This window comes from Perognathus longimembris, chromosome 17 (assembly GCF_023159225.1).
Source record: "Perognathus longimembris pacificus isolate PPM17 chromosome 17, ASM2315922v1, whole genome shotgun sequence".
NCBI classification, from domain to species: Eukaryota; Metazoa; Chordata; class Mammalia; order Rodentia; family Heteromyidae; genus Perognathus; species Perognathus longimembris.
The window spans coordinates 29,808,635-29,835,737 of record NC_063177.1 but is presented as its reverse complement, the minus strand read 5'-3'; the positions used below and the strand labels follow the sequence as shown (position 1 = coordinate 29,835,737).

Below are 27,103 nucleotides of genomic sequence, written 5' to 3'. Positions count from 1 at the left end.
ACAGAAATTAAGCAACATCTCTTTAAATAGCACTCAAATAGCATACATAACCCTGGCTTCCCAGTAAGACAAATTATTCTCAGATAGCTGTTTTCCTTTAAATAAGGGAAGGCAGGTTCTATTTTTTAAACAAGGAAATCACAACTCATTTCCTCATTTGTGAATTGTTTCCCAATTCCTCTACTTAATAGCTATGTGACCTCCAGCAATTTACTTAATCCCTAGGGCCTCAATTTCTTTCTCTAATAGGAAGACAATGTTTCTTCTGTCAGAAAAATGGAACCACAGTTAGTTACATAATATATTTCAAAAAGTAACTTTGGAATACAATAGCCATCAAGCAGAAAGAAGGCCAGGCCATTATTGACCATTGAAATCCCAAATATAGACTTCACACTTTTTTTGCTCTATGTTATAACTGACAGCCTACCAGAATTCTCCAAATGCCCATGTTCATTTTGCTCTTTGGGTAGATGGGTCTAAAGATACTTGGTCCATGAAAATAAGAGAATAAGCTAGTCCTAGAGGTTTTATCTTTCCTTCAGGATGATCAACTTGAATCAGAATATGCTGTCTACTGCATGGTTATAATCACCCAGTAAAAATTGTCTGCCAGAACTTCCCCAAGACTTCTGAGGAATTTTTGTGATAAGTATTATATGCGTTCTACAAGTATCCTTTAAGTGGCATGCTGTCCCTTTATTTTCTAATAATTCTGTTCTTCCTAATTTAAACAGTTGGGTGTATTTGGCACTGTGGTGGCAAATTCTTTGTTGTTTGGTAAAGAATTAACACAACTAAGGAATGTTTTTGTGTTGGTTTGATGTTTGAGTTTATAGAGGATAAAGATTTTGCCTGGTGGATCTTTTGCTTAATTTGTCTGAAAACCCAGTGAAATTTAATAAATAATTGAACTTAAAAAAATTCTTAAGAGATGACCTTCATTTTAAAACACTAAGAATAGTACAGGTGTATAAAGGGACAATATTTAAATAAAATGTAAAGCAATTTTAGAAAAGAATTAAAAATGTAATGAGATCTTTAAAAGCATAAAATTATAAGACACTAAGAGTCATAGAAAACATTAATGATGGATAAATAAGCAAAGAAAACTATGGATCCTGTACCTTAAAAGAGAAAACCGATATCATCTGGCCTAATCTACTCCTTTAAAACCAAAGAGAAATGAGCCTCAGAAATGTAAAGACATTTTCTCAAACTCACATAATTTTGGACAGTTGTAATCACACAAAAGAATTGGCACAGCCAGGACAAGGATCTCAAGACTCCTGACAAAGAATTCATTATTATTTCTCCAATAGCATACTAATTACTAAGTAAAACCATCAGAATCCATAGGGAAGTCTAAAGCCTTGGCTAGGAAGTTTAGGGGTTAAAGTAGCATGCCCATAATCTAAGCAATTTGTAGAACTGGGGTGAGATTTCTTGAGTTTACAGAAGTTGAGAATTCTCAAGGAGAAGTATGGCCCTACTCTGATCTCAGAGTAACATGCCAATGCTAAGGGCATCTTAAGCCCTCACTACCTCTGCTAGCATCAGAGGTTCACACCTCAGTGCTTAGATCCCAGTATTTTTACCTGGGTGGATCCTGGGAACCAGCCCACCAGGTCAGCTGGCCAACTCCCAGTCAGTTGATGGGAGTACTGACCAACCATGATCTCCACAACTCTGGTCATAATATTAAGTAACATAAATTTAAGAGGCAGAATTCTGTACTTTGGGTGGATAAAATTAGCCTTATGCATAACTACCTTCATGTGACTAGATGGATTTATATTCCTCAGCATGCAGAGCATCTTTCAACAACTTATCCAACATATACTTCCAGCTTTGTCTGCTACCAATTGTCATCTGCATTCTGTAGCCAGTATTCAGAGTAGTTTCCCTTACCTCAGTGGCCTTATCATATCCCATGCCCTAGCACTATAGACTATTCTGGTTCCCTCTGTGTGGCATTTCTTTTCACTTCTCCCATATTTATATTGAATAAATAAATGACTGTATGGGTGAATGGATGGATGAAAAATGAATGAGGCAATGAATAAATATAATCTGGTGAGCACTAGAAACCCTGCTGTCTTAAAGTAACTCCAGCTACCATTCAAAGAAGTAAAATTAAACTGTACCTCTTTAAGGACTGATGCTTCCTTGTTGTCTGTATTAACCTTGTGATTATCAGCCCAGGGGTATGTAGCAAATCACTTAAAATGGCTGATTTTGAAGTTAGTAAGGTGGCAAAATATTCTTCTGTTTTTAACCTTACAAGAAGTCAACATTACCCATATATTACTGTCACCTACTTGCATTCTGATATACTTTCTTGAGTACCAAGGAAGTAAAACTATAGCTGGTACATAGGTTAGTAGGCATAACCTTGCATGTGTGAATGGGAGTTCAGTGCATATAAGCACACAAAATGCATTAAATGTGCAGCAGAGAAAAGGTTTGAAAATTCTGTAGTTGAAATTAACATTATGTTGTTTTCTCTAACAAAATGAAAATAATACAGGGAAATTAATTAACATAACAAATGAGTTGGGTATAGTTGACTCCAGCTTGTAATCTTAGTTACACAAGAGGCAAACATAGGAAGGGTTACAATTCAGGGCCAACCCAGGCAAAAAGTTAAGAGACTTCCCATCTCAGTCAATAATATGCCTATGACCCCAGATACTCATAACCTTCGGCAGAAGAACCACAATCTGAAGCCAGACTGTGGCAAAAGCATGAGAAATTCCTGAAAATAACTAAAAAGGGTTCAATTGATAAAGCACCTTCTTAGCAAGCACAAGGCTCAGAGTACCAACCCTAGTACTGTCAAAGTAAATAAATTAAATATAATACCTAAAAAAGATCCAGGACATGTCATTATGCTCCTGCCATCATTCGTATTTTGACATAATTTGTCATTGGATGTATCTTTAAGTAGAAGTTTAACTTCGCTCTCTGATAGTTGCGTTCAGATTTTGACAGAAGAGGAAACCAGGAAGGTACTTTTAGAAGTTGGACACAACAGTGCAAGATTAGGCTTACTTATTAGTAAATGAGATGCTCCAGTGAGTAAGGTATCATCATTCAGGGAAGTTCATGTGAATCTGAGGTAATGGATGTTGGCTCTGGATAAAAGAATGAAAGAGACTCAGAAGGAATCTATTTACTGTTTCATAACCTCTGTCCTCTCATTAAAATATGATACTGACTCAACAAACGGAGGACAATGTGAAGAAAATGGCATCATACTTCCTTGGTTGATTTTAAAGCACTTTGATTCATACTCCTTGTAAATTCAGCACTTCAATGGCTCATTCTGTGTGCTAAGGAAAAACAAAATAAAAAGCATTGCTACAATGTGTTATAGACACAATAGTTCTGCTAAAATTTCAGGTCTTCTACAGTCACTCTGATGCCAGGCTTTAGGGTCAGACCATTAACTCCAGTCCAGGTTAGGGTCCCTGTGCTCAGTTAACTTCCAAAGTATGCTAGTGACTTTTCAGTTATTGTATCATTTAACAACCAATTAACCAGACAATATCTCATTTTACTTGCAAAGAAACATAACAGCACCCTGGTTCATCAGCATATATTTTCTTAGATACATGGAAACTAGCAGGAAAAGGAGGGTCAAGAAGTAATAGTAGGGCTGGGAATATGGCCTAGTGGCAAGAGTGCTTGCCTCCTACACATGAGGCTCTGGGTTCGATTCCCCAGCACCACATATATGAAAATCGGCCAGAGGGGGCGCTGTGGCTCAGGTGGCAGAGTGCTAGCCTTGAGTGGGAAGAAGCCAGGGACGGTGCTCAGGCCCTGAGTCCAAGGCCCAGGACTGGCCAAAAAAAAAGTAATAGTAGAAGCCTCAAAGATTCACACTAAGGAAGAACATAACCTTTTTTAACATTTGTATTTTTCCATGTATGATGTAGTTTATCACCTGTTTTAAAGAAAGACATCAAATTTACTACTTTCAAAACTGTATTTTATCCCTTACAAATGGATGGAGGGAAAAAACACACTGAAAAAAATCAACTATTTCTAATGTCTTCTGAAAATGAAACCTTTTTTGTAAGAACTATAAGCTAACATACAATTTAAAACCATTTATCTCCTAATTCCAGTGATTAATGCAATTATTCATTTTAAAAGTAAATTTTTTTGCAACATGGGCACAGTCTACCTTGCTAACACATTGTGTGTATTTATATCTATAACAATTAAACGTGCTATTTGGCCTTACTTGCAAATTGGTTTTCAGTAGGCTTGCTAGGCCATGCAGTTTTACACTAGATTTTTTTTTTTTTTTTTTTTTTTTTGGCCAGTCCTGGGCCTTGGACTCAGGGCCTGAGCACTGTCCCTGGCTTCTTCCCGCTCAAGGCTAGCACTCTGCCACTTGAGCCACAGCGCTGCTTCTGGCCGTTTTCTGTATATGTGGTGCTGGGGAATTGAACCTAGGGCCTCGTGTATCCGAGGCAGGCACTCTTGCCACTAGGCTATATCCCCAGCCCTACACTAGGTTTTTGGATACAGTAAGTATTAAAATAAATAAGCTTTTGCTTTTTCACTTTTCAGTCCCAGGCAACATTCAGTCAAACTTCTTCCCCTCAACTCACTCATATTTTCAACTTTCTTCTCTTTGTATACTACTAAAATTTTAGATAACTAAGTAATCATTATTTCAATGTTTGAAGATGCTTCTGAAGCAAACTTCTGCTGCTAGACATACTTATTACTTGTTTAAAGCTCAAAAAAAAAGTAAAATGGCAAAGGCATTCATAAGCAGATGAAGATGATGAACATTTTTTAGGACTATCTCACTATGTTGTCCATGTTGATCTCATATTTGCAATTCTCCTGCCTCTCTCCTGAGTGCTAAGATTACTATCCTTAGATGAGAACATCTCCATGTGAAATGTAATCATTCAAAATGATTTGAAATAAACTATTTGATAGTGACCACTACGTTGCCCCAAGTTCTCAATTTCAACCTTAACCAACACCATTAGGTTTTTCAAGTTCTACTTAAAAATGGAAGACTATTCCCTAAAGTGGATGGCAAGGGTATCATAGTCACTTTAGCTGGTGAAGCCTGGGACCTCACCTGTACAATATAGAAAACAGTGTTGTGAAAATCAAAGAGCAAAATACAGAAGAAAGTATTACAAAAAAAAAAAAGATGTTAGGCAACTGTAAGATATTACTCCCATAATGGAAGGTAGACAATTGTCAGTCCTAGCCTCTCAAAATTCTCAGTTGCCCTTTTCCCCATTTCTCTCAGATTCCTTGACAGGGAACCATGGTATGAGTACACACCAGACTAGATTTGTGTCTGCCTTTGCCTACTGGCATATTTGCACCAATCACTAATAAGGCTGATTTAATTTCTTCTCCGCAAGAAGAAAACTTGCAGGGGAAATAACTGTTTCATCGCCTGCATTGTAGGAGAACATTTGTTTGATCTCTTGCTACTATCTTAGTGTTGTTTGGAAAGTTATTTAAGGATGAAAACATACCCCAAAAGACCTACTGTCAAAGGGGATTTCAGCTCACCTCAAATCCAACCAAGCCTGATTTTTGAATGTGTAAAAGTGACATGGCAACAGCTACATAAATATTAAACAAGAAATGAGATGCTAATGTTTTATTAGTTTGCAACTGAACTTTGAGTTAAGCTGAGACAAGTCACATTTACCTGAAGAAAGAGTATGATTTTTATTTGACTATTACATATGATTTGGAAATTTTTAAGTATACAGAATTGCTAATAGCTCTTAGGTTTAAAAAAAAGGTGGATGAACTTCAGTCCTTTTCAAGTCAATGAGAGCTTGTGGCATCAAATATTTGGGTTTACATAAAATTTTGACTCACAAATTCTTCAAGAGACAGCAAAAGTTGATACAGGGTGTTAAGAGGAAATCAGAGCTGGGCACCAGTGGCTCACACTGTAATCCTAGCTACTCAGGAGTCTGAGAACTGAGAATTGCAGTTCAAAGCCAGACTGGACAGAAAAGTCCATGAGACTCTTATCTCCAATATACTACTCAGAAAAAGATGGGAGTAGTGATGTGGGTCAAGTGGTAGAGTGCTAGCCATGAACAAAAGAAGCTCAGGGACAGAGGCCACACCCAGAGTTCAAGCCCTGGGACCTGCAAAACAAAAACAAAGAGGAAATCAGGCAGCTTCTTCCTCACAGAAGTAGAGGTAGCACTGACCTGATCACTGTCCACACCACAGCAATAATGTCTTCTGGTTATCCTGACTGGACAATATTGCCTCTTTCTAATTTTTCTCCCACAAGTTACATAAGTGAATTTCCTAAAGTGGAAATCTGATCATATTGTGGCCTAGTTTTTCAATTATGCTAAGGTAATTTTAAATATTCTTAAGCCAGCTTATCATGGCACCTGTCCTATACCATCTCGCCTCTAGCTAAAGTCACATCCCTTTTCCACTCACCTCTTCCTCTATTCCCCATAAATGCCTTGAAATTTTCTGACTACTCTTATGATCCTGTGCCTTTAAAAAGAGCAACTACTTCCTGGAACATATTCCATCAGCTTACTTTCACAACTTTCAAGGTTCTGACCAGGGGCCAGTCTATGCAGAAAGGACCCGTAACCATAATGGCCCCATCCTGAGCTGGCCACTTTCGTAGGACTCATACAGTGTATATTCCACCATTCTCTATATAAATCTTGCATTCCCTTGTCTCTTTCTCTCTCTCACTGGATAATTGTCTTGAGAGCAAGAATCAGGATGCTCTTTCCAATGTCTACGGTTTCTTGTGGGATGTCAGTCAGTCTGATAAACCAATAGGCAATCAGCACTTAGACTTAAAATTGAATTTAATCCCAAATGAAGCACTTTGTTTGATGATGAACATTAAACAAATACATATTCAATAAATTTATTTTATTTATTTAGAATCTATTATTATGAGTATGTCCTTCCAAAAGTCCAAATAATTCTCTTTCCCTCTATGTAAGTGTTAAGTATATTATTCCTAAGATTTAATTATTGCCAATGACATAATTATCCTACCTTGGTTAACTTATAAGAGATGAAAAACAAATGACTTTTAAAGATCTGAAGCACACCCATCTTTCATCCTCCCCACTGTAGGTGACCTCTTTCAACTGTTTGCAAAACATCAGTCTTGTTCTTCCTTTTCATTATCAAATAAACTACTGCATTCATTCATTCAGTATATCCTTATTGGTCACCAGCTATATGCCAGTACTTGTCATTGGTCCAAGAAAAAGACATTTATGGACCAATCTGACAAGTGAACAAATAAAAGTGTTAAAGATTATATACATCTAGGCCTAAGCCAGTTTAAATGTGTTTTGTGAATGTTGAAGATTTAGAAACATCACATGTAAATAGAAATGCAGAAACCAAAGGCAACAACAAATACAACAGAAGTAACTTCAGCACTATCCCAAGAAAATAACTAGGCCTTTGCAATAGCTCCTGCTAGGAGATACATTGTACATTGTGACATTTAACTTTCTAAAGGGATCTGAGAAAACATGCACATATGTTGCTTTTGACATGAAGTTTTCTTTGATCTCTTAAAGTCTATTTGAGACCCTCCAAAAAAGAACTCCCATGTGAACATACTGGGATTTGTGCCTCAATGTCAAGCAGACTAATGTCCTGTATACAAGCACAGCCCCAAATTGGGAAAAGAAAAAAAAAAAGCTATTTGTCTTCCTAAGAAGCTATGGAAGGCAACTTGTTGCCTTGATGAGAAAATCTAAAGAATGAATTTTCAGGATCAATAAGGCACCTTGTTGAGTAATTTACAGTAGAATGTGAAAACAAATACACATGCAAAGAGCCCCAAACACCACATTACCTTAGTGGGACACAAAGGGAAGAAGACAGTAGTTGGCTGCCCCAAGCTGGTCTTTCTTATTTTTAGTCTCATTCAAGTATCTTTAGATTCTGGGCAACTATTCCTGATTTAGAGATAGTTCCTTCCCAGGTCTACCACCCACCTAAGCCTGTACATCTCTAGCTAGAGGAGAAACAGATGGAATAAAAGACAGGAGGCTTGTTCAGAACTGGGAGTGCTTAGAGTAGGCTACTGGACAGTGGAAGTGGAGGACTTGGCATAAGTATAGTTGTATAACATAAACCAGGTTCAAGTTATGAGCTAGCAATATCCACACATCTTCTGTGACTGTTTTCATTGCTATTTATTTTTTGGGGGAAAAAAATCATGAGTTACCCTGACCACCATCACTGCTTGTAGTTGTCATGGAAACACAAGGCACCTTCATGAGACTCACATTCCCCCCACATAAGTGCAGTACTGTTGTGCATTGTGATCACCTCCCCCAGCCCGCTCTCCCTTTTGAAACCATGACAAAGAAATTACAGTACTGGCCCTTTGAAAAGAGGGCAGCGGCATCAGCCAAGAACCCCTACCTTAGGTTCACATAGTATTGACAAATGTATCCTGTAGGTTGTTCACAGCTGGAGCTATCTCTAGTATAAAAAAAAAAAAACTCAATCAGTTATTAGTCCGTTTATCACCTTCTCCCCATGTGCAACTGAGAAGATGATGAAAGGAGTCTAAACCAGAACTTTTCATGAATAGACATTACAGACTCAGAAAAGTTGTCTAAAAGTCTAGGGTCTCAATTTACTCATTTATAAAATAAGGAAAATCTTACCTACCATAATGGATTGCTATTAGCATCAAGTGAAACATTTATAAGTAAAGCATCAATAACTATCAATATATGTTCTTCCAAAACCGTCTAGTTTCCTATGAGTTATTATATGTTTTAATTCATGATTTTCTTATTGATTCTAATTTTGTAACATTATACACATTCCATATTTTAAAGGGTATCTTATGAAAATTGCCAACTCCATTCTTGCTGGTGGTTCATTCTCATGATCAGAAAACATCTGACCCAACTTCGTAGTCACCTGAAATACCTTCATTAGATCACTTGACCTTCCTTTTCCCCAGAGATTATGCCAGAATCAATGGCTTCCTTCTCCTTAAAATGTTCCTCAATAGCAAAGTGCAAATAAGGCAAAAAGGATGCTACACACATTTAGTTTCTTAAAGTCTAGCTGGCAACAAGTATTTTTGGTTTTGTTTTATTTTCTTCCCAGCATGAGAAAGCGACTGGCATTTTATCATTCAACAGCTATTTTTGGAACTTTTATTCTACATATACCACTTTGTTGGCCACTAACAAGGTGGGGGTGACAAAAGTGAAGCAGACAAGAATTTACAGGGAAGATAAAAAAAATTCCTTTTGTATACCTAAAATGTAAAACTTCTTCTGGGTCCTGGAGACACTACTGGGTGAGGGGATAAAAAAAAAATCTAAGGAACATATTTTCTTAGATAAACAAGTAAGGAACAAAATTTAAAAAAAAAACAATTGCAGGTAGAAAAAATTCTTTAAAAAATAAAAGTAAGATGATATACTAAAGTACCAGATAAGAATGAGCTTGATAAAAATAGCTTGGTACATGTGAGAAACAAAGTTCAGAGGGAAGAAAAATGGGTAGAATGGAAAGAAACCAGAAGTGAAGAAAGAGCCAGTTCATCACTGCCGTGTAGGCCTAGCACTAGTTAACTTTTTCTGTAAAGAGTTAGAAAATATTTTAGCCTTTGCAGGCCATGTGTTCTCTACTGCAGCTCTTCAATTCTGCCATTGAGATGATATGTAAATAATTGAATGAGACTGTATTCTAATATAAATGTTATTTATGAACATTCAAGTTAAAATATAACTTTCATACCTTATGAATTATTTTTATTTTGCTTCCAGTGTAAAAATAAAAACTCACAGGCTGTACAAAATTAAATAGGCTGGGTTTAGTCAAAAGTTCAATTTGCTAGTCCCCCATTGTAGACTCTGTTAAGAAGTTTGAATTTTATTCAAAGTAAATCAGGGAACTATTATAAGATTTCTATGTAGAAAAGTACTGTGGTGTGATTTATGCTTTAACATGATCCTTCTATCTTCAGTGAGCTAGTTGGGGAATGAACAGAGGCAGATATCAGTTCTACTACAAAACTTCTGTAATGGGGAAGGGAGAGGTGGGGGAAAAATGAGGGAGGAGGTAACAAGTTGAACAAGAAATGTACTCACTGCCTTACATATGAATCTATAACCCCGCTGTACCACACTTTGACAATAAAGAAAAACATTTAATTTTTTTAAAAAAAGAGTACAGATGTAAAACGTCAGTGGCTTTGGTGAGGTTGATGATAGTAATGGATGTAAAGAAATTATGTAGAGACTAATTTGAAATAGATTGTAAAGGTTATATTTGAAAAATATACGCATCAATCACTGTAGTATGAAATACAGAGAATTAATTAAGAAAGAAGGATGGAAACTACTGGGGAGTAGAGAGGATGACTTTCTAAAGTTGAAGGAGCCTGAGCCTTTCATTGGATTAGATTTCTGACCAGAGTAGATGAAGCCAGGGACCATGTCATTTCTCTTTCCATAGCTCCACAATCTTGCTTAACACTGTCATTTGCAACAACGTGGAAGGACCTAGAAGATATTATGCTAAATGAAATAAGCCTGATACTCAAGTAAAAATACTCTCTCATACATAGAACCTAAAAAGTAAGTTCATGTAGGAAAATGGAATGAAGTGATTACAGAGATCATTGGACCAGAGGTGGAAAAATGGCAAGATGTAGGTCAAAGTTGTAGTTACTTAAGATAAATTACTTTAGAGCCATAATGTTCAGCATTATGATTATAATTAATAATTAATATACTGGAAATTTTCTAAGAGAATAGATTCTTTCACAAAAAAGTATAACTTTAAAAAATGAAGATTATGTTAACTGGCTTGACTGTAGTAATCATTTCACTATGTATATTTATTAAAATTACTATGCTGTATTTTAAAATGTATACAATATAATTTTTAAATGAAGTTAATTTTAATATCAACTGATAAAAGTCATATATATTAAATTAGTATTTCTTAGCCTGCTATATGCTGTAACACATGCTAAGTGATGGAGACAATGTGGCCTCACAGAATTAGAGCTATCTGCATAAGAACAGTCTGTTCTAAAGGAATAGCATTTGCTGCTCGAAGAGACCAGAATCTTAAGGTTGTTTTGGGGGCCAGAGAAGAACCATGTGCAAAAAAGACACTAATATTGATTGTTGAAGAAAACAGAAGAAGACAAAAACTAGTTAAATGAACATCAAAAGGACAGAGAAATAACATTTCCTGCAAAATGAACAATACGTGTAAATTTCCTGTCAGAGGAAGGAGCCTGACAAATTTGACAGTCTAACAACCAGAAAGAAAACAAGTAAGTAGCATGAAATCAAAGCTTGAGGACAAGAAGGCCTAGATCTTCAGGGCTTTGCAGGAAGTTTGAGGTCATTATCCGACTCAGTAAGAAATGATTGCCACTTTTGTTAAATAAGTACTTAATGAAAAACTTAGTATACCTTATGAAAATGATAATAAAAGCTGAAAATTACTGGGCACCAGTGGCTCATGCCTGTAATCCTAGCTACTCAGGATGCTGAGGTCTGAGGATTGGGTCCAAAGCCAGCCTGGGTAGTAAAGTCCGAGACTCTGATCTCCAATTAACCACCAGAAAACCAGAAGTGGAGCTGTGACTCAAGAAGAGCACTAGCCTTGGGCTGAAGCACTCAGGGACAGTGCCTAGGCCCAGAACTCAAGCCCCACAACCAACAACAACAAAATGCTGAATATTTTTGTTGGGAGAAATTAGGAAAATATCTATATATCTATAAAAGATGCTGGTATATTTGTGCTTCCTTCCCAAAGCACATGGTAAAGGGAGGGAATTATATAAAATAAAGATCAGAAATGTCCAATGAAGTCTTATTTTGCAGCTTACAGGAGCTAATGGAGCTAGGAAGATTGTCCTCCATCTACCAAGGTCCACAGATAAGTCAAACCCTGTCATCTGAGCACATGTTCCATAATTCTACTAGAGGAAGTGGAGTGGATGTTTTGTATAAATCCTGTCCTCAGGGAGTTTAATTAGTTTCTCAAAGTTATAAATTGAATCTTTTAAGTGGATATAGTAGTGAAATTAAATTTAGTTTAGTGAAACTAAATCCAAATAGAGTGCCTTTCTCTAAAGCTCATCATCTGACAGCCAAGTGGGGATGTTTTTGCTTTGACCTCTGAAGCTGGTTATTTATTTCTATGAGTACTTCCAACAAGATTTAGAAAGCTGCGAATTGGCCACATATCTTGGAGCTTGTGTGTATAAACTAGATGACCAATTCTGTGCTCTCCTTGTTCCATATTCTTCAGAAATGTAATATAGCTTGCCAGAGCACTCCCCTTGCTGCCTGAGAGGGTTTCTCTCTGTTAAAACGTCTAAAACAGGACAAGGGCTCTCACCCCAGGAAAAGGTACAGCTTAGGATCTTGTCTCCCATTTAGGAGTGGGACAATAGCCCAGCACAAGGAACTCTAATTAGCCCCTGCTATTGTTCAGTTACATCCATTTCAGTCCTTTAAAAGCTTATACTGCTTTAATGACCAAAAATCATCCCATTTCTCAAAAAAAAAAAAAAAAAAAAAAAAAAAAAAACCTAAGCCACATGTAACTCTTATAATCCTACCTACACAGGAGGCTGAGATCTGAGGATTGTGGTTTGAAGCTAGCCTGCTCAGGGAAGTCCCTGAGACTCTTATCCCCAACTAATCACTAAAAAGTAAGTGTGGCTGTGTCTCAAGTGGTAAAACACCAATCTATAACAAAATGCCTAGGAACAATGTCTAAGCCCAGAGTTCAAGCCCTAGGACCAGAGGAAAAAGAAAAAAGAACAATAAAGACTAAACAAGTGACTATCTAACTGGACATCTTACAACTCAAGGACATAGCAGTGTTCCAAGAAAAACAAAAAAGTGGAAGAGTCTATCTAGATTGGTGAATTATGTGCCTATTTGTAATCCTCAGTGTTCTCAAACATGAAGCCTTTTCATGAAGCCTAGATAACCATGACATAAAATATATAGCAGTGTATAATGATAAACATTACTGTAAATATAACAAAATGAAACAATAATAATGAACTCCAGATCATTTGTTTCAGCATGAATGTTGTTCATGCTATCAGAAATAGTGAATGAGCATATCCTACAATCTGCTTTGAAATTCATGTTTCAGCCACTGACTCTGCCATGCTGCTCAGTCAAGCTTACTGATGCTCATCTTTCGGTCCTTATTCTGTTAGTTTCTGAGCCATCACTGACTTAGGCAAAAGGAACTGATGCAGAGACTCTGGGTCCTTTGCTGTTCAGACTTCTTAGGTGATGAATTTACTGCTAAATGAGCTTTTGTCCAGATTTCCTCCTAATTACACTCCAGCCTCCTAAACATAGTGAAGCATCTTGACTCCTACTATCAGAATGTTACCTAAGAAATGTTGCCTAAGAAATTTAAGCCCTCAGATGCATGCATGCTGGGATAGCCTGAGCAATCGCCTAGCATATATTCAGTGAAATAAATGTTCAACTAGTCTTATGAGGGGAAAAATATAAATCTATTCTAAACCTTGCTGAAAGGATAACGAAATTTTCAAATAATAAAATGTACAATGTTCTTTATTGTATCTTATAATGTATTGATTCTCCCAAAATGCTTAGTCATAATTAATGGACAAGTACAATTTTTATTTAAGTGTTGGTTATTTCATTTACTTAAAGGTAATTAGACAGCTTAAAATGAACCAATAAAGACATGTTGAAATTCTACTTGTTCATCAATGATATTGTAACTTCTCAATTTGGGGGGAAATTTACAATATCTACCAAAAATATTAATTATAATTGCATTATTATTATTTCCTCTATTACTTTCTTTTTTATCCTAAAACATGAAATCTAAGTTAAGGCTTTTTGTTTGCTCTGAAACCTACATTCATAGGTAACTATGACCGAGCCCAGGTTTATCACCTGGGCTGAGTTCCTCAGATGAGACATGGACATGTTATTAAACCATTATCTATCAATCACTTTCTTAAGATGAAACTAGTAGTCAGAAAATTTATCTTATAAAGGGCCACACATTGTTTCTGTCACATATTCTTCTTGGAGATTATGCATTTTGTTTGGCTTTGTTTTTACAATCCTTTTAAAAAGCAAAAACACAAAACTGTCCTTAGCTCTTGAGACATACAGAGCCAGGCTTGGGCAAGTTTGACTTATGAAATGGCAGTTTAGTGATATTCAATCTAGACAATTCATAAAATAATAAATCAAGCTGTAGAATTTTATCTTCCGCTAATTTCTATAGTGTAAATATTCCCATCATGGCCAGTTTCAAAATCCCAACATGATGTCACTAAGCAGAGACACAATAATAGTACAGCACTGCATACTATTTCCATCATTTAAATACAACAGATGTCTATAAGCTCAAGTATAAATCATAGTAAGATGCAGTAAAATAGAGAACAATTAGTTTTGAGTATTTACTGTTTTTTATACAGTTCACTTAACTTCATACTTATACAACTTCATTTTTATTGATGGCCATGTTGACAAAACTTCTGAAATTTTAACCATTTTCATATACTGTAGCCCTTTATCTCACACATCCCATCAGAGGGTGGATCTACAGCAAGTTCTCCCTTCCTCGATCTCCCTATCTGTGCTACCTCTAAATGTCACACCATTATATTACAGGATCTTAGATAAGACATGATGAGTAGACTTTGTAATTCATACCTTGTGATCCACCTGAAGTCTTTTTGACTCTTGGTTCAAACTCCTAAGAAAATTCGAAATAAATCCACAAAGCCAAGATTTTTTTTCAAGTATTTTCTTAAAGTAAATAAAAAAGTGAGTTCTCTTTGATCTGTGGTTCCAGAACTTCTACTAGTACAGATTGTTCAGATTTCCTCATCCCAAAACTTCAGATAACAACTAAGAAGTTCTGTCACAAGGAACCCCTAAGTTAAATGTTCAAAGAAGTACATGAGGTAAACTGTAAATCATCACAGACATTAACGCTGGCAGCAGCTAGGCCTCTGGAGGACAAGTATCTATCTAACGAACATTTCATTGTAAGCATGGAAAGAGAGTATGCCATAAGAAATAGTAAGAATAATTAAAAATAATAACTTTCACTTGGAGATCCGAGGGGATAAAGAAAAATGAATAAATACAGGAAAAGGTCATATAATAATTAATTAAGAGGGAAATTAGGAAGCAAATGACTGGTATAGTAAAGTATACCTTTTTTGTATCTGCCGGCATGCATCAGCATCAAAAACTTGAACATTTAGACTTATCTGCTCCCAAACTACATCTGCTTATATGTATGTCATAAGAAAAAAAAATAAAGAATGCATAATGTATGCAGATACTCTGACCATTTTGTGAATAACAAAAAAAGACATATAATACAATAAATCTATATTGTTCTCCAATTCTAACTTCACTTGAATCTCTTAAAAGTAGTAGGTACAAGAAAATGTTTTCTAGTGTCAAATAAAAATCTTTGCCCTTAATTTATATCATTGTTTTTCTAAGGAAATTTAATTTAGAGAAAATGTTTTTCTAATTAACTAGATGGCTGTGTGCTATGCAAACAATAAAGATTCTTGTTTGAAAGTAATGCATGCCCCTGCTCCTACGACTACCAAGGGAATTTAAAATAAAAAATGCAAGCAGCCCCAATCTCCATCCTGCCAGAGTTAAACAGAATTCCCAGCCTACGAATTTTCATGTCAGTTCCCAATTTAAAAGCCACAAGTGTTGAGTGGGTTCATGTAGCAGGAAGAGACTTCTTCTCATCGCTAGAAATGACTGCATTTGATCTGTCTTGGTCTCCTGGCCAGTGTGTCCTTCCCTCCCTCTCTGTTCCTCTTGAGCTATGATTGGCCTGGAAGGTTAGAAATGCATATTTCAATGGCTCAAAGGAAGATTTCATAATGCTCTGGTGCTGAGCTGGCCAGTCTAGCCAAATTCCATTCATTAGCTAAGGCGCCAGGGTGAATGTGACTAGTAAGAATGCTGTTTTGGTTCCATAGAAAGCTGATAGAAAATCGGAAATGCACTTGTGTTTTTCTGGTTTCTAAAAGGCAATATGGATGACTGAAGATTCCAGGATTGTGTAATGTAGAAGACAAGGATTAATCACAATCTCAACCCCTAACTGAGCAGCACAAGCAAATTATATTCTCTTTTTTAGTGTTTTTTTCTCTATTCTGACATGATTTTTTTTTATTCTCTACATAACAATATCAGACTTCTGTCTGCTTTAAACCTCAAGTATTTTGCATTCTGTGCACCCGAGTCTAAAATGGGTGGCTTTGGAACATACATAGTCCCTTCCCTCAAGAAGCTTTCAAACTATAGAGACAGAACTCTTAAAAACTAAAAACACATAACAATGAAGCAAGTAAGCACAATGCAGAAGATATAAAAACTACTACAAGAAAACTGTCAAGAGTGCTGCCCTTGAAAAATTAGAGAAAATACAGTAGAGAGGGAACTTTTAGTTCAAAGTAGAAGCTCTGGGGAAAGAGGAAGGCAGAGAAATAGATCAAACAGCATAAGCAATGGGTCTGAGGTCAAGTCATGGATAAGGCTAAGGGTGTGGGTGAGACCTGACTGAACTAGAAGAGAGAATGCAACTGTTACAATATACTCTTTTCAAGGCTGCAAATGGGATCAGATAACTCTGTGTCTGGAGGCACTTGAGACTTTAAGAATAATCTGCACAAATGGAGGTATATGTGAGGTAATTAACTGAAAGGAATTTAACTCAGTATTACCGCTGTGTGTGTGTGTGCTTGTGCACACAAACACACTTTTACTTCATCCTATTCTCCTCTCAAGAAGCTAAACTAAGACTCAAAAAGTGTTAGTACCTAAGTGGAGAGTATGCAATACACAATTCCATACTCACAGGCTTCAGATTCACCTGAATTCTCTGCTTGTGCACCAGAAAACCTCTAGCTATAATTTTTCTACTCTTTTCACTGATGCTGTAGTATACTTCCCATCACATTATAGGCTTCAGGTAATCAAGAAAGATCATCAAGCACTCTTTTTCTGCTTAAGTTTCCAAACTGTGCTTTATGTAGTTACCATCATGTGTACTGGTGGTTTGAAGCTAGAACTTTCCTACCTGCCTCAATTTTCTGGTGCTATTACAAAAATCCCAGACTGGGAAATTTATAAAAGAAAAAGATTTGCCTTAGCCTGTGGTTCTGAGGCTAGGAAGCCCAAGTGCATGATACCAGCTAGACTTCATGTTTCTTCAACAGGCATCAAGAAGAAGGGCAAGCATGAATGTGCAGCAGAGACCAAACACAAGGAGCTGCCTTGTTTTATGGACAATACATTCTTATGGTGCCTAATGTAGTCTCTACTGCTATGAGAAACAAATTAACCCCTCTTAACAATTTCATCACCTCTTAAGGGCCCTACCTCCCTACGGCCAAGTTAAGCATGAGTTTCAAAAGGCATATACTATATCCAAACTATAGCTCTGCCCAAATGACTATTTTTGCATCTTAGATAAAAATTAAGTATCTGCTAAAGTAACAAAGCGTCCCATTTACAATATGCAGTTATTTGATACAAATACAGTGAATCACAGTTTGATCCAGAGCCAGATTTTAAGGAACAATAACACTGCGGTCATATCTGTTACCTTTCTTACTAATTTTTAACTGCTAGGGACCACCATATAACTAAACCCTGCTTCTAATTCTCAAATGTAAGTAAAAACAGTTTCTCTGATCTTCATCTTAAAATTAAAAGTCATATATAGTTTCAAAGTCATATGCATAGTTCTTACCCTTCAGGGACTGAGGTCAAGCTCATAACTGATTTTCTCAAGGTTTTACTATGACGTCTTTAAACTACCTTCAAACAACTTTGCAGAAACAGCATGTTAGATTGCCTTGCTAAAATTGCCCTCTCACGTGACTCCTGCTCACTGGTCCATGTTTATTCTTTAAATGACCAGAGCATCTTTTGTCTCTGTGCAGCTTGCTGTCGAAAGGAGTCTTCCAACCCACAGAAGTACACGAAAAGAAAGCACTGTTGGTAGCTCAAATTGGCCATTCCAACAAGAAGAATGGTTTCCTTCTCTTTCTCTAGGCCCCTGCCCCTCTGAAATTCAGATGTTTCTGAGATCAAATTAGACTTACAATCTCAAAGACCAACTCCTATAATAGAACCATAGCTCCTTACAAACCTGTTGCTATATTTGTTCTGTTTTTCAAAAAGCTCTGTTTTTCCACCTGAAGTATACTTTGCAGACATTTCAATAGAACATTAGCATTTTTATTCAAAAATGAATTGTGTTTTCTCCCAAAATTTTAAACTTCTTATTAATCATTTGTCAAATTATCTGGTATTATTCCCACTAATCTTTGCTCTGCTTTGGGAAGTCATCCTGAATTCTTAGACTGCAGTCATTAACCCTTGATTGTAAACCTTCCACCTGGGATTTCGCTACAACAATCAATCAATCTTGGGCTGGGAATATGGCCTAGTGGTAAAGTGCTCGTCTCGTACATATGAAGCCCTGGGTTCAATTCCTCAGCACCACATATATAGAAAAAGCCAGAAGTGGCTCTGTGGCTCAAGTGTTACGAGTGCTAGCTTTGAGCAAAAAGAAGCCAGGGACAGTGCTCAGGCCCTGAGTTCAAGCCCGAGGACTGGCAAAAAAAAAAAAATCAAATAATCAATCAATCTTGCATTGTCAATGGCAATGAGGATTTTTTTTTCTTCTACTGTGTTCTTGTATCTTTTGTTCTTTGTAAATGCCCTTGTACATTTTCTACTTTGTTTTAATTTGTTTTGCTTACAATGACTCCTTCAATCATTCTTTTCCCCTTCTTAGCTAGAATCAGGTACAAATATTATTCTCTGCTTACAAATACCCCTAATTAGACTCTTAGAAACTATGACTCTTTAAGAGAAAACAGCTCATAAAAATCATAAACATTTTGAAAACTATACACTTATGCACAGATTACCTAAATACTATAGCAAAATAGAGATATATACTTTAGCTAGGGCATGGTTCAAGTGGTAGAGTGCTCACCTAGCAAACATGAGAAACTGACTTAAAATCTCAGAACCACAAAAGTGAAAAAAAAAGAGAGATGTTTTAGAATATGTACTATAAGGAGATAAGAAATGACTTGAGAGTTAACACATAATCTTAATCATTTGATTATAATTAAATTTTGTAACATAACTAAGAGCTTCAAAGGCAGAAAGCTAGAGAAGATTCTCACTGAAGAAAAATAATCACCACATTAGAGTCCTTTATGGGATTTTCAAACATGACACACGTGCACACACACAAATACAATCAGATATGGTCAAATACTTAAAACATTACTGGAGATAAAATAAATAATGACACTTCTTCGATTATCAAATTTATAACAATCTAACAAGAGAAAAAGCCAATGTCATAAAACATAATACAGTGTAATAAATCTTATTTTATATGAATAAAGGACTTAGGAAGAACAAAAACAGGTGTATATAGTTCTGAGAAAATTACAGTTGACTTTGCTAGGTCTTATAGAATTTCACTTAGCAGAAGTTTGAAGATAAGTAAAAGACACAGAGAACAAAAAGGACACAAAATAATCAGGTAATGGGGACTTACAGCAAAAAGGCTTTCTTCTAGCAAATCAAGAGATGAGAATAGTAGTATAGGATTAACACTAGTCATGAATGCCCTTGAATGGCTTGTTATGATTCCATGTTGTTCTCAAAGCAACTAGATACTGTGAGGAGACTTTAGGTAAAGGGATGAAATAATTAGGTCTGCATTTTAAACTGTGATTCGAACTAAAGTAAGAAGGCTATATATAAGGATGAGGAGATAAGCCGAAAAATCAATTAGGAAGCTATTGTGAGTTGATACTTGTGATGTTAAAAGCCTGTTCTATGATTACTGCAGTGGGAGTGAGGGAGATGTTACAAGCAGCACTTCAGAAGTATCAACTATTAGGTTTAGTGATCAACTGATTCTAAAAAAGGGGAAAAGAGGAGGCAAGTATGCTCTGAGATTTTTTGTTGAGTGACTAGATATATGGAAGTACTATTAGCTAACATTGAGAAAACATTCTTTTGGTTAAAGAAGTACTTAGAGAATAGTCACATTGAGTGGGAGGCACACAAGTGGAGATTTACAGGAAGAAATTAGAACTCAAGAGAAGCTATACCTAGAATCAGAGGTTTTAAAGACTCATTGCTGAAGACATAAAAGCTAAGATCAACAACGGGAACAACAAAATGAGTGGGGAAAAAGAGAGATCCAACCAAGAAAACTCCCAAGATATACCACAACTAAGGGGAAAGAAGGCACTAGGAAACTAAAGGGAAGAAGAACTTAAAAAGAAATGTGCAACGATCAGGAGAAGTAAAGAAAGGGTACAATTAAAATTGGAAAGAGTGCTGCAAAATCTAGAGGAGACAAAAAATGGCAGATGGCCCCAAAAGAGGCTGTTGCCTAATTTTAGGACAGAAATTTCAAAGGAAAGAAGGAGAGAGGAATGGGGGTGAAGGGAGGTGGAGAGAGAGAGAGAGAAGAAAGAAACAAGGAAAGAAAGAAAAAGCAAATGGGATTTGCAGGGGCATGAGGAAGAGGAAGAGAGGGGGTAAGGCACTGGCTCAAAAGAAAAGAAAGAATGACTCAAGAAAGCAGCAAAATCTGGAGATGATTTGACACAATTATGAAATATTGAAGTGTCATAAAGAATATACCTTAAATTTTATGGACTCTAGCTTTCAACCATAGGTTCAGAAACAAAACATGGCTACTGGTTTATGTGACTTCAGCTCCTTAAGCTCCTGCTTCACTGAAGCTTGCCTTAAAAACCCACCATGTATAAACAATTACTTAAGAAACATATTTCCTTGATGCACAATTTACTTTTGCTGGCCATGGCTCTTTGGACCAATGGAAATTGTTATGAAAAAAAAACAAAACATGGTCTTACAGAAAAAATGAGGTGTCCGAACTTGGACGGTTTAAGTATGAATGAACACCCATCTTGGGGTTCATGTCATAGAAGAAACGCATTGCACAGGTCACCCACCAACTCTTAGATACTGGTTCTGAAGAGAAGCCAATAAAAAAGCTTCAAAGAAGTTATCGGGGAGGGGAAGGAGAAAAGGAGAAGGGAACAGTATATGAAACACAGAAGGAAGAGTGTGTTTCCAGGAGAAAGTGTCAATGATGGGGAGAGAAAACAAAGAATCTTCTTTACTTGGGATGAACTGGAACCTTAAAAGAACATTTTTAGTAGAATGATGAAGCAGAACACAGATTTAGAAAGGAAAAAGAATGTAATCCCCTAATGTACCCTTCACTTCTCATATGCTGTAAGTTGTTTATCCTATATATACAACAAAACATTGTATATAACATGGCTAAGTGTCTATGTGTCATACACACACAGAATAGTCTAATATACCAAGCTATATTGTCATGCATTTAAGAACATTTAATGAACAATGGACTGAATATATAGTGACATAGCACCTGACTTAGTTTGTGTAAGTACACTCTATGATGTTTGTACAAGAAAAACATTTTCAAATGATTTATTTCTTATCATTATTAAGCAATGTATAATTGTATTTAACATATAACTCATCTCACAATAAGAACAGGACAAAAAAGAGGCCCAGGGCCCAAGTTCAAATCCCAATACTGCAAAAAAAAAAGAACATCACAAAAATTAACCTATATTGTATTGTAAATTATACTTGCCAAGGTTAAAAAATGCATAAGATGCATTAATGACAACTGAATTGTTACTTTGGGGCTCTTCTTTTAAAAAATAAACTTAAACTTGTAAGAAAAATGAACTTGGGAATTGACTTGAAATCCTAAGAATATTGTGAGATGTGCTAGTGAAACAAAAAGGAAATAAAGAAACATTGTTTCTAAGAATTACAAGCTAGTCTGCTGGGCACTGGTAACTCATGCCTGGAATCCTAATCAGGAGGCTGAGATCTGAGGATCACGGTTCCAAGTGATAGCAGGCAAGAAATCCACCAGACTCTTATCTCCAATTAAACACACACACGCCAGAAGTGGAACTGTGGCTCAAGTGGAAGAGTGCTAGCCTTGAGGGGGAAAAAGAAAAACCCACCTCAGGGACCCTAAATTCAAGCCCTGTGACCAACACAAGGAAGGAAGGGAGGAAGGGAGGGAGGGAAGGAAAGAAAGAAAGAAAGAAAGAAAGAAAGAAAGAAAGAAGAAAGAAAGAAAGAAAGAAAGAAAGAAAGAAAGAAAGAAAGAAAGAAAGAAAGAAAGAAAGAAAGAAAGAGAAAGAAAGAAAGAAAGAAAGAAGAAGAAGAAAGAGAGAGAGGGAGGGAGGGAGAGAAAGAAAGAGGGAGAGAAAGAGAAGGGGGAGGGAGGGAGGGAAGAAGGGAGGGAGGGAGGGAATAATTACAAACTATAAGGAACTTTCTTGACATGACTAAATTTATCATCTCTTTCTCCCCTACCCCTCCAGTGGAATGGAGCATGTCAAAAAACTTTTCTCCTTTGGCTGGAGAAATCATCCTGGATAACCTGCAGACCCTGAGATGCACAATCACAGGACTTACAACGGTAAATGTCCTCCTGGCACACTTGCCATTCCCTGTCACTGATGTCTGCACTGAGATACTTGGTAGCAAAAGCCTACTCTGGAAACAACAGTCAACACCCAGCCCTGTGGCAACAACTGCCACTCATTAAATGTGATATGTCTGGTATCCATAATCTGAACTTCACAAAGGAGTAAGCAGACAGCATGAACCACTTTGTAAGCTGCCATGTTCTAAAGAGATCAGAAAAAGACTGGCCTCATGCAAGCCTTGAAAGCTGCTGCTTTCTGGATCACAGTCTAATCTGCAGGGGATCAAAGGCTCTGAGAGATCCAATTTTGACTCCCTGTCTGATGGTAAAAATAACAGCCTAATCGAGCCCTCACCCCCACAGTCTCAGCTGAGATCAGTCACCAATTGGAGTCACACAATTTCCTGAGAGATATCCTTTTCCCTTGATTAAAAAGAAAAAAACTGTCTAAATCTGCTTATACATAAAAAGAAATTATGTATGGTGGAAATACATTTCTCAGTAACCTAAACTGTGAATGAAAAACTAGAACAAACCATGTTTATTTGTTTAACCAATCTAAACTCAAACACTATTTATGGAATGAGGAACCATATGAAGTTATGAAAAACAAAAATAAAAATACCTAATAAATCAGTTCAACCTGAAATTAGTCCCATATTATCCTCAGTTATAATACAAATGTAAAAAATTTAATCAAAATCTTTTTAAAGTAAACTTAACTTTTTAGTCAACTCAAATAAATTCTTCAGACTTTCATATGTGATAAGTAGACAGATAGTTCTCTTGTTGTTTTCTTAAGACAAGTCAATTAAAACAGTTATCTGTAATATATAATCCTGAAACCTGAATTTAGAAGCTGCATTAGGCTGCATCTTTTCAAGTTTGAACCAGTGTATTCTAGTAGAATTCTTGGTGGCTAGGTCACCACCAAGCATCCTGACTTTTAGTTCTAATCACATGTCTACACCAGGGGCCAGAATTGTGGATTACCAGAGCAAACAAACCCCTGAGTGGGTGGCCCCCAGAGATACTATCAGCAGAAGAGTGATTCCAACCCTCTGGCTCATATGATGGAAGAAGGCCAGAAGGAACCTTAGGGAATTTCCATTTCTGAAAAGAAAAAGTGATATGTCAATAAAAATGGAAAACTCTCCATAGAGGATTTCTCTAATATCTGAACTAATTTTTATAGGGATTAACTTTTTCCACTTGGCCATCCAATGAGAGTGATGCAGACATTATCCTAATCATATAAAAGCCTGGAAGTAGATTTACACTTCTGCATAATCCCTATAACTTTGCAGCGCATAGAAACCCATTTTCAATGTGAGAAAAAAAAACTGACTTCATAATATACTAAGGGCAATGTTATTAAATCCCTAGCAAAGACATGAGTTGTTGTTTTTTTAACTTCAAACACCATTTTAACAATTTTTGCAAGCAATGCTTCATCAAATGATACTTTCTCAAATGCCCTTTTGGTTTCAAAAGAAAAAAGGAGAGAAAAACCTCAAAGCACAAAATAAAACCACACAAAACATTTTAAAGGATTATCAGCGAAAGAAAACAACTTCTTAATTTTATTTTATTTTATTTTTTGCCTGTCGGCTTGAACTCTGGGCCTGGGTGCTATCCCCAGGTTCCTTTTGCTAACACTTTACCATTGTGCCACTACCAGCCTTTTCTGTGTTTAATTAGTGATGAGTCTCACAGACTTTCCTGCCCAGGCTGGCTTTGAACTATGACCCTCAGAGCTCCTAAATAGCTAGGATTATAGGCATGAGCCAATAGCACTGGCTACTTCTTAGTTCTTAATGTCATAAAATTACATTAAGGACTATAAGCCATTATTTTACTAGTGTCTTTAAAATTGAAATTGCACCAAGGAGTTAATTTTAATTTTAAATATTTGAACAGTCATGTAAAGCATATTTATTACACCATGGTTTTTGTGGCATAAAATGGCAGCAATCCAAATGTCCATCAATGGAAAATGAGCTAAATAAATGATGGTATTTGGTCATAGTGAAGTACTATGCAACCACTAAAAGAATGAGGCCAGTCTTTAATGCACTAATTTGAAAAGATACTTATTATTCCTTGTTAACTTTCCAAAGTAAGTTTATTAACTAAAGGGGAGAATGGTGGTTTCTTTGGGGAGAAGAAAATAAGGAGAAAGAGGTGAGGGTGGGTGATTTCTGTTTTTGGTAAACTTTGGAAAAATGTGATGTAAAATTGGTATATAATTGGGAAGGGAGTTGGGAAAAATATGATATTCCAATTTTGAACAAGAAAGCACATAGAAACTAAAAGGATATTTCAAATAGGTCACAATAATATATAAACATAATGCTAAAGAAAATTAAGAAAAGTATGGAAAGTACGAGCAGTAGAATTTCAAAGTATGAGCAAGCTAATAACCAAAAACAAGTAACTGTTTCTATGGTAAAAGTGATCAGCTGCAATGCCTGATTCATTGTTCTATTTCAATTCTTTGCAGGGCCAACAATATTTTGTTCAAGTCTCTGCTTATAACATGAAAGGATGGGGACCTGCTCAGACCACAACCCCAGCATGCGCCTCTCCTTCTAGTAGGTGGTAGCTACTCCGCAGTATGACCATAAGCTCCAACTTCAACTCCATTCTCATAACACTATTGACAGACCTATTTCCACAGCTTACAACTATGAGACCTTCCATGGAAACATCAACTCACAGAAAAAGAACTTTTCTGCTAAAGTTCTCCTGGAAAGGCTGCTTGGTAGAATGAGAGGAGAAAAATCTAGAACTAGAAAGAATGAGTTTAATCACCATTATACCTTGATTTAGTTGTAGCCTTCAAACATAACCTAAGCTCTCAGTTCCTCTACTGAACATCTGTAGAATGACTTTCATTATATCCTTTTCCAAGGCTTTCTGGGGATGAGAAGATGATGTGAGAGGATGGCTGGCCCAGAGTATAGTCCCTAGTGGACATGTCATATCAACTTCATGAGGGATAAATTATAACAAATTTTACTTATTGACATTTTTCCACAAGAAAAGCTTTCTTATTAAGAGTCACTATGGACAAGGAAAAGCAACTAAATTTAAGGTTATATTTGAAATTTTCTACACAGTTGTTTTTGTTATCCGGTTAATAATTTATAGACACATCAGCCTAAAAAGACAAATGAGGTGGAGGGGGAAACCACCTCTGTTTCTTCCACAGCTATCTGAGGCTCTAAGATCTTTTTTTAAAGGGTTGTTTTGTTACCATTAACATCCTAAAATCCTATTTTAAAGCAAGATTTCTTACCTTAATGAGCAATTATAAACATTCACTTATTTAAGGCAACTTAATTTCTCTCTAAAATAAGTAAAAGACATTCCCATATGACTAGGTTATTTTGTTCTGCTAATGTAAAGACAACAAAAAAGTAAAAGGAGACAAAAATGTTTTGTTACTTTGGTACCTATTTTAAAATAAAAATAAAAATAACAATCACTCTGCAATGGACACTAACTATAACATTTGTACTGGTGACTGAGAAGCTAGTAAAGACCTTGTAGAATTTTTTGAAGAGTAGTAAGTCATGCCTGGTATGTTTGGCAACTATCTATTAACTAAAAAATTTAATTAACCAGAATACATATCTCAGTCAGACCATATGATATATTTTTCTCTGTTATTAATAGGCCTGTGCTCTAGTTTGGTAGTTAAAAGTAGTCTTAAATGCTTCTTATGAAAGAAAAAACTACTAAATCTTTTATGGAATGTAAGAATTTACCTTGCTATACCAACTATCTTAAGAAAATTCATTTCCTTTTGCTCCAAATAACTCATCTAGGAATCTAACCTAAGAAAACAGAAATGCAGATAAATAACTTGTGCAAAGATGTACAAGTATAGTATATGAATGATAGTAAAGTATTATGTTTGGTAGGGAAAACAAATATCCATTATTAACACAATGATTAAGTAAGGTATAATCTATGCATATTTATATCCAAACAATAGAACCAAACATAACCACTAAAACTCATTCATTGTGTGGGAAAATGTTCTACAGTCTAAGTTTCATGTAAATAACAATAGTGGTAATACAAATTGTAGGGTTTTCCATGGAACATTTAACCATTTTTCTACTTATAACTAAGTAATGAATGTCTGTGTATCTTGCTATGAAAATTTAACAATGGAACCAGTTGCTAGTGCTGAATGCCTATAATCCTAGCTACTCAAGAAGCTAAAATCTGAGGATCTTAGTTCTAAGTTTCTAGGCAAACAAATCCATAAGACTCTATCTCCAATTAACCAGTAAAAAAGTTGACAGTAGAAGTGTTTCTCCAGTGCTATGGTAACTAAAATCTTGCTCTCAGACAAGTAAACTAAGGTGAGCAAATCATGCCTGATGACCATCTCTGGCAAAATCCAATACCTATGTTTAGTTATATAGAACATTGCACCAACAAT

The 27,103-nt window shown here is 36.1% G+C and overlaps 1 protein-coding gene across 1 annotated transcript in view; it reads left to right on the top strand.

Moving 5' to 3' along the window:
* Window positions 1–27,103, top strand: part of Ankfn1 (ankyrin repeat and fibronectin type III domain containing 1) — a 241,402-nt gene that overhangs the window by 135,640 nt on the left and 78,659 nt on the right. The window contains exons 7-8 of the mRNA XM_048366617.1: window positions 22,538–22,635; window positions 25,148–25,238. Coding sequence (XP_048222574.1) covers window positions 22,538–22,635; window positions 25,148–25,238 — 189 coding nt within the window. The remainder of the gene's footprint in view (window positions 1–22,537; window positions 22,636–25,147; window positions 25,239–27,103) is intronic.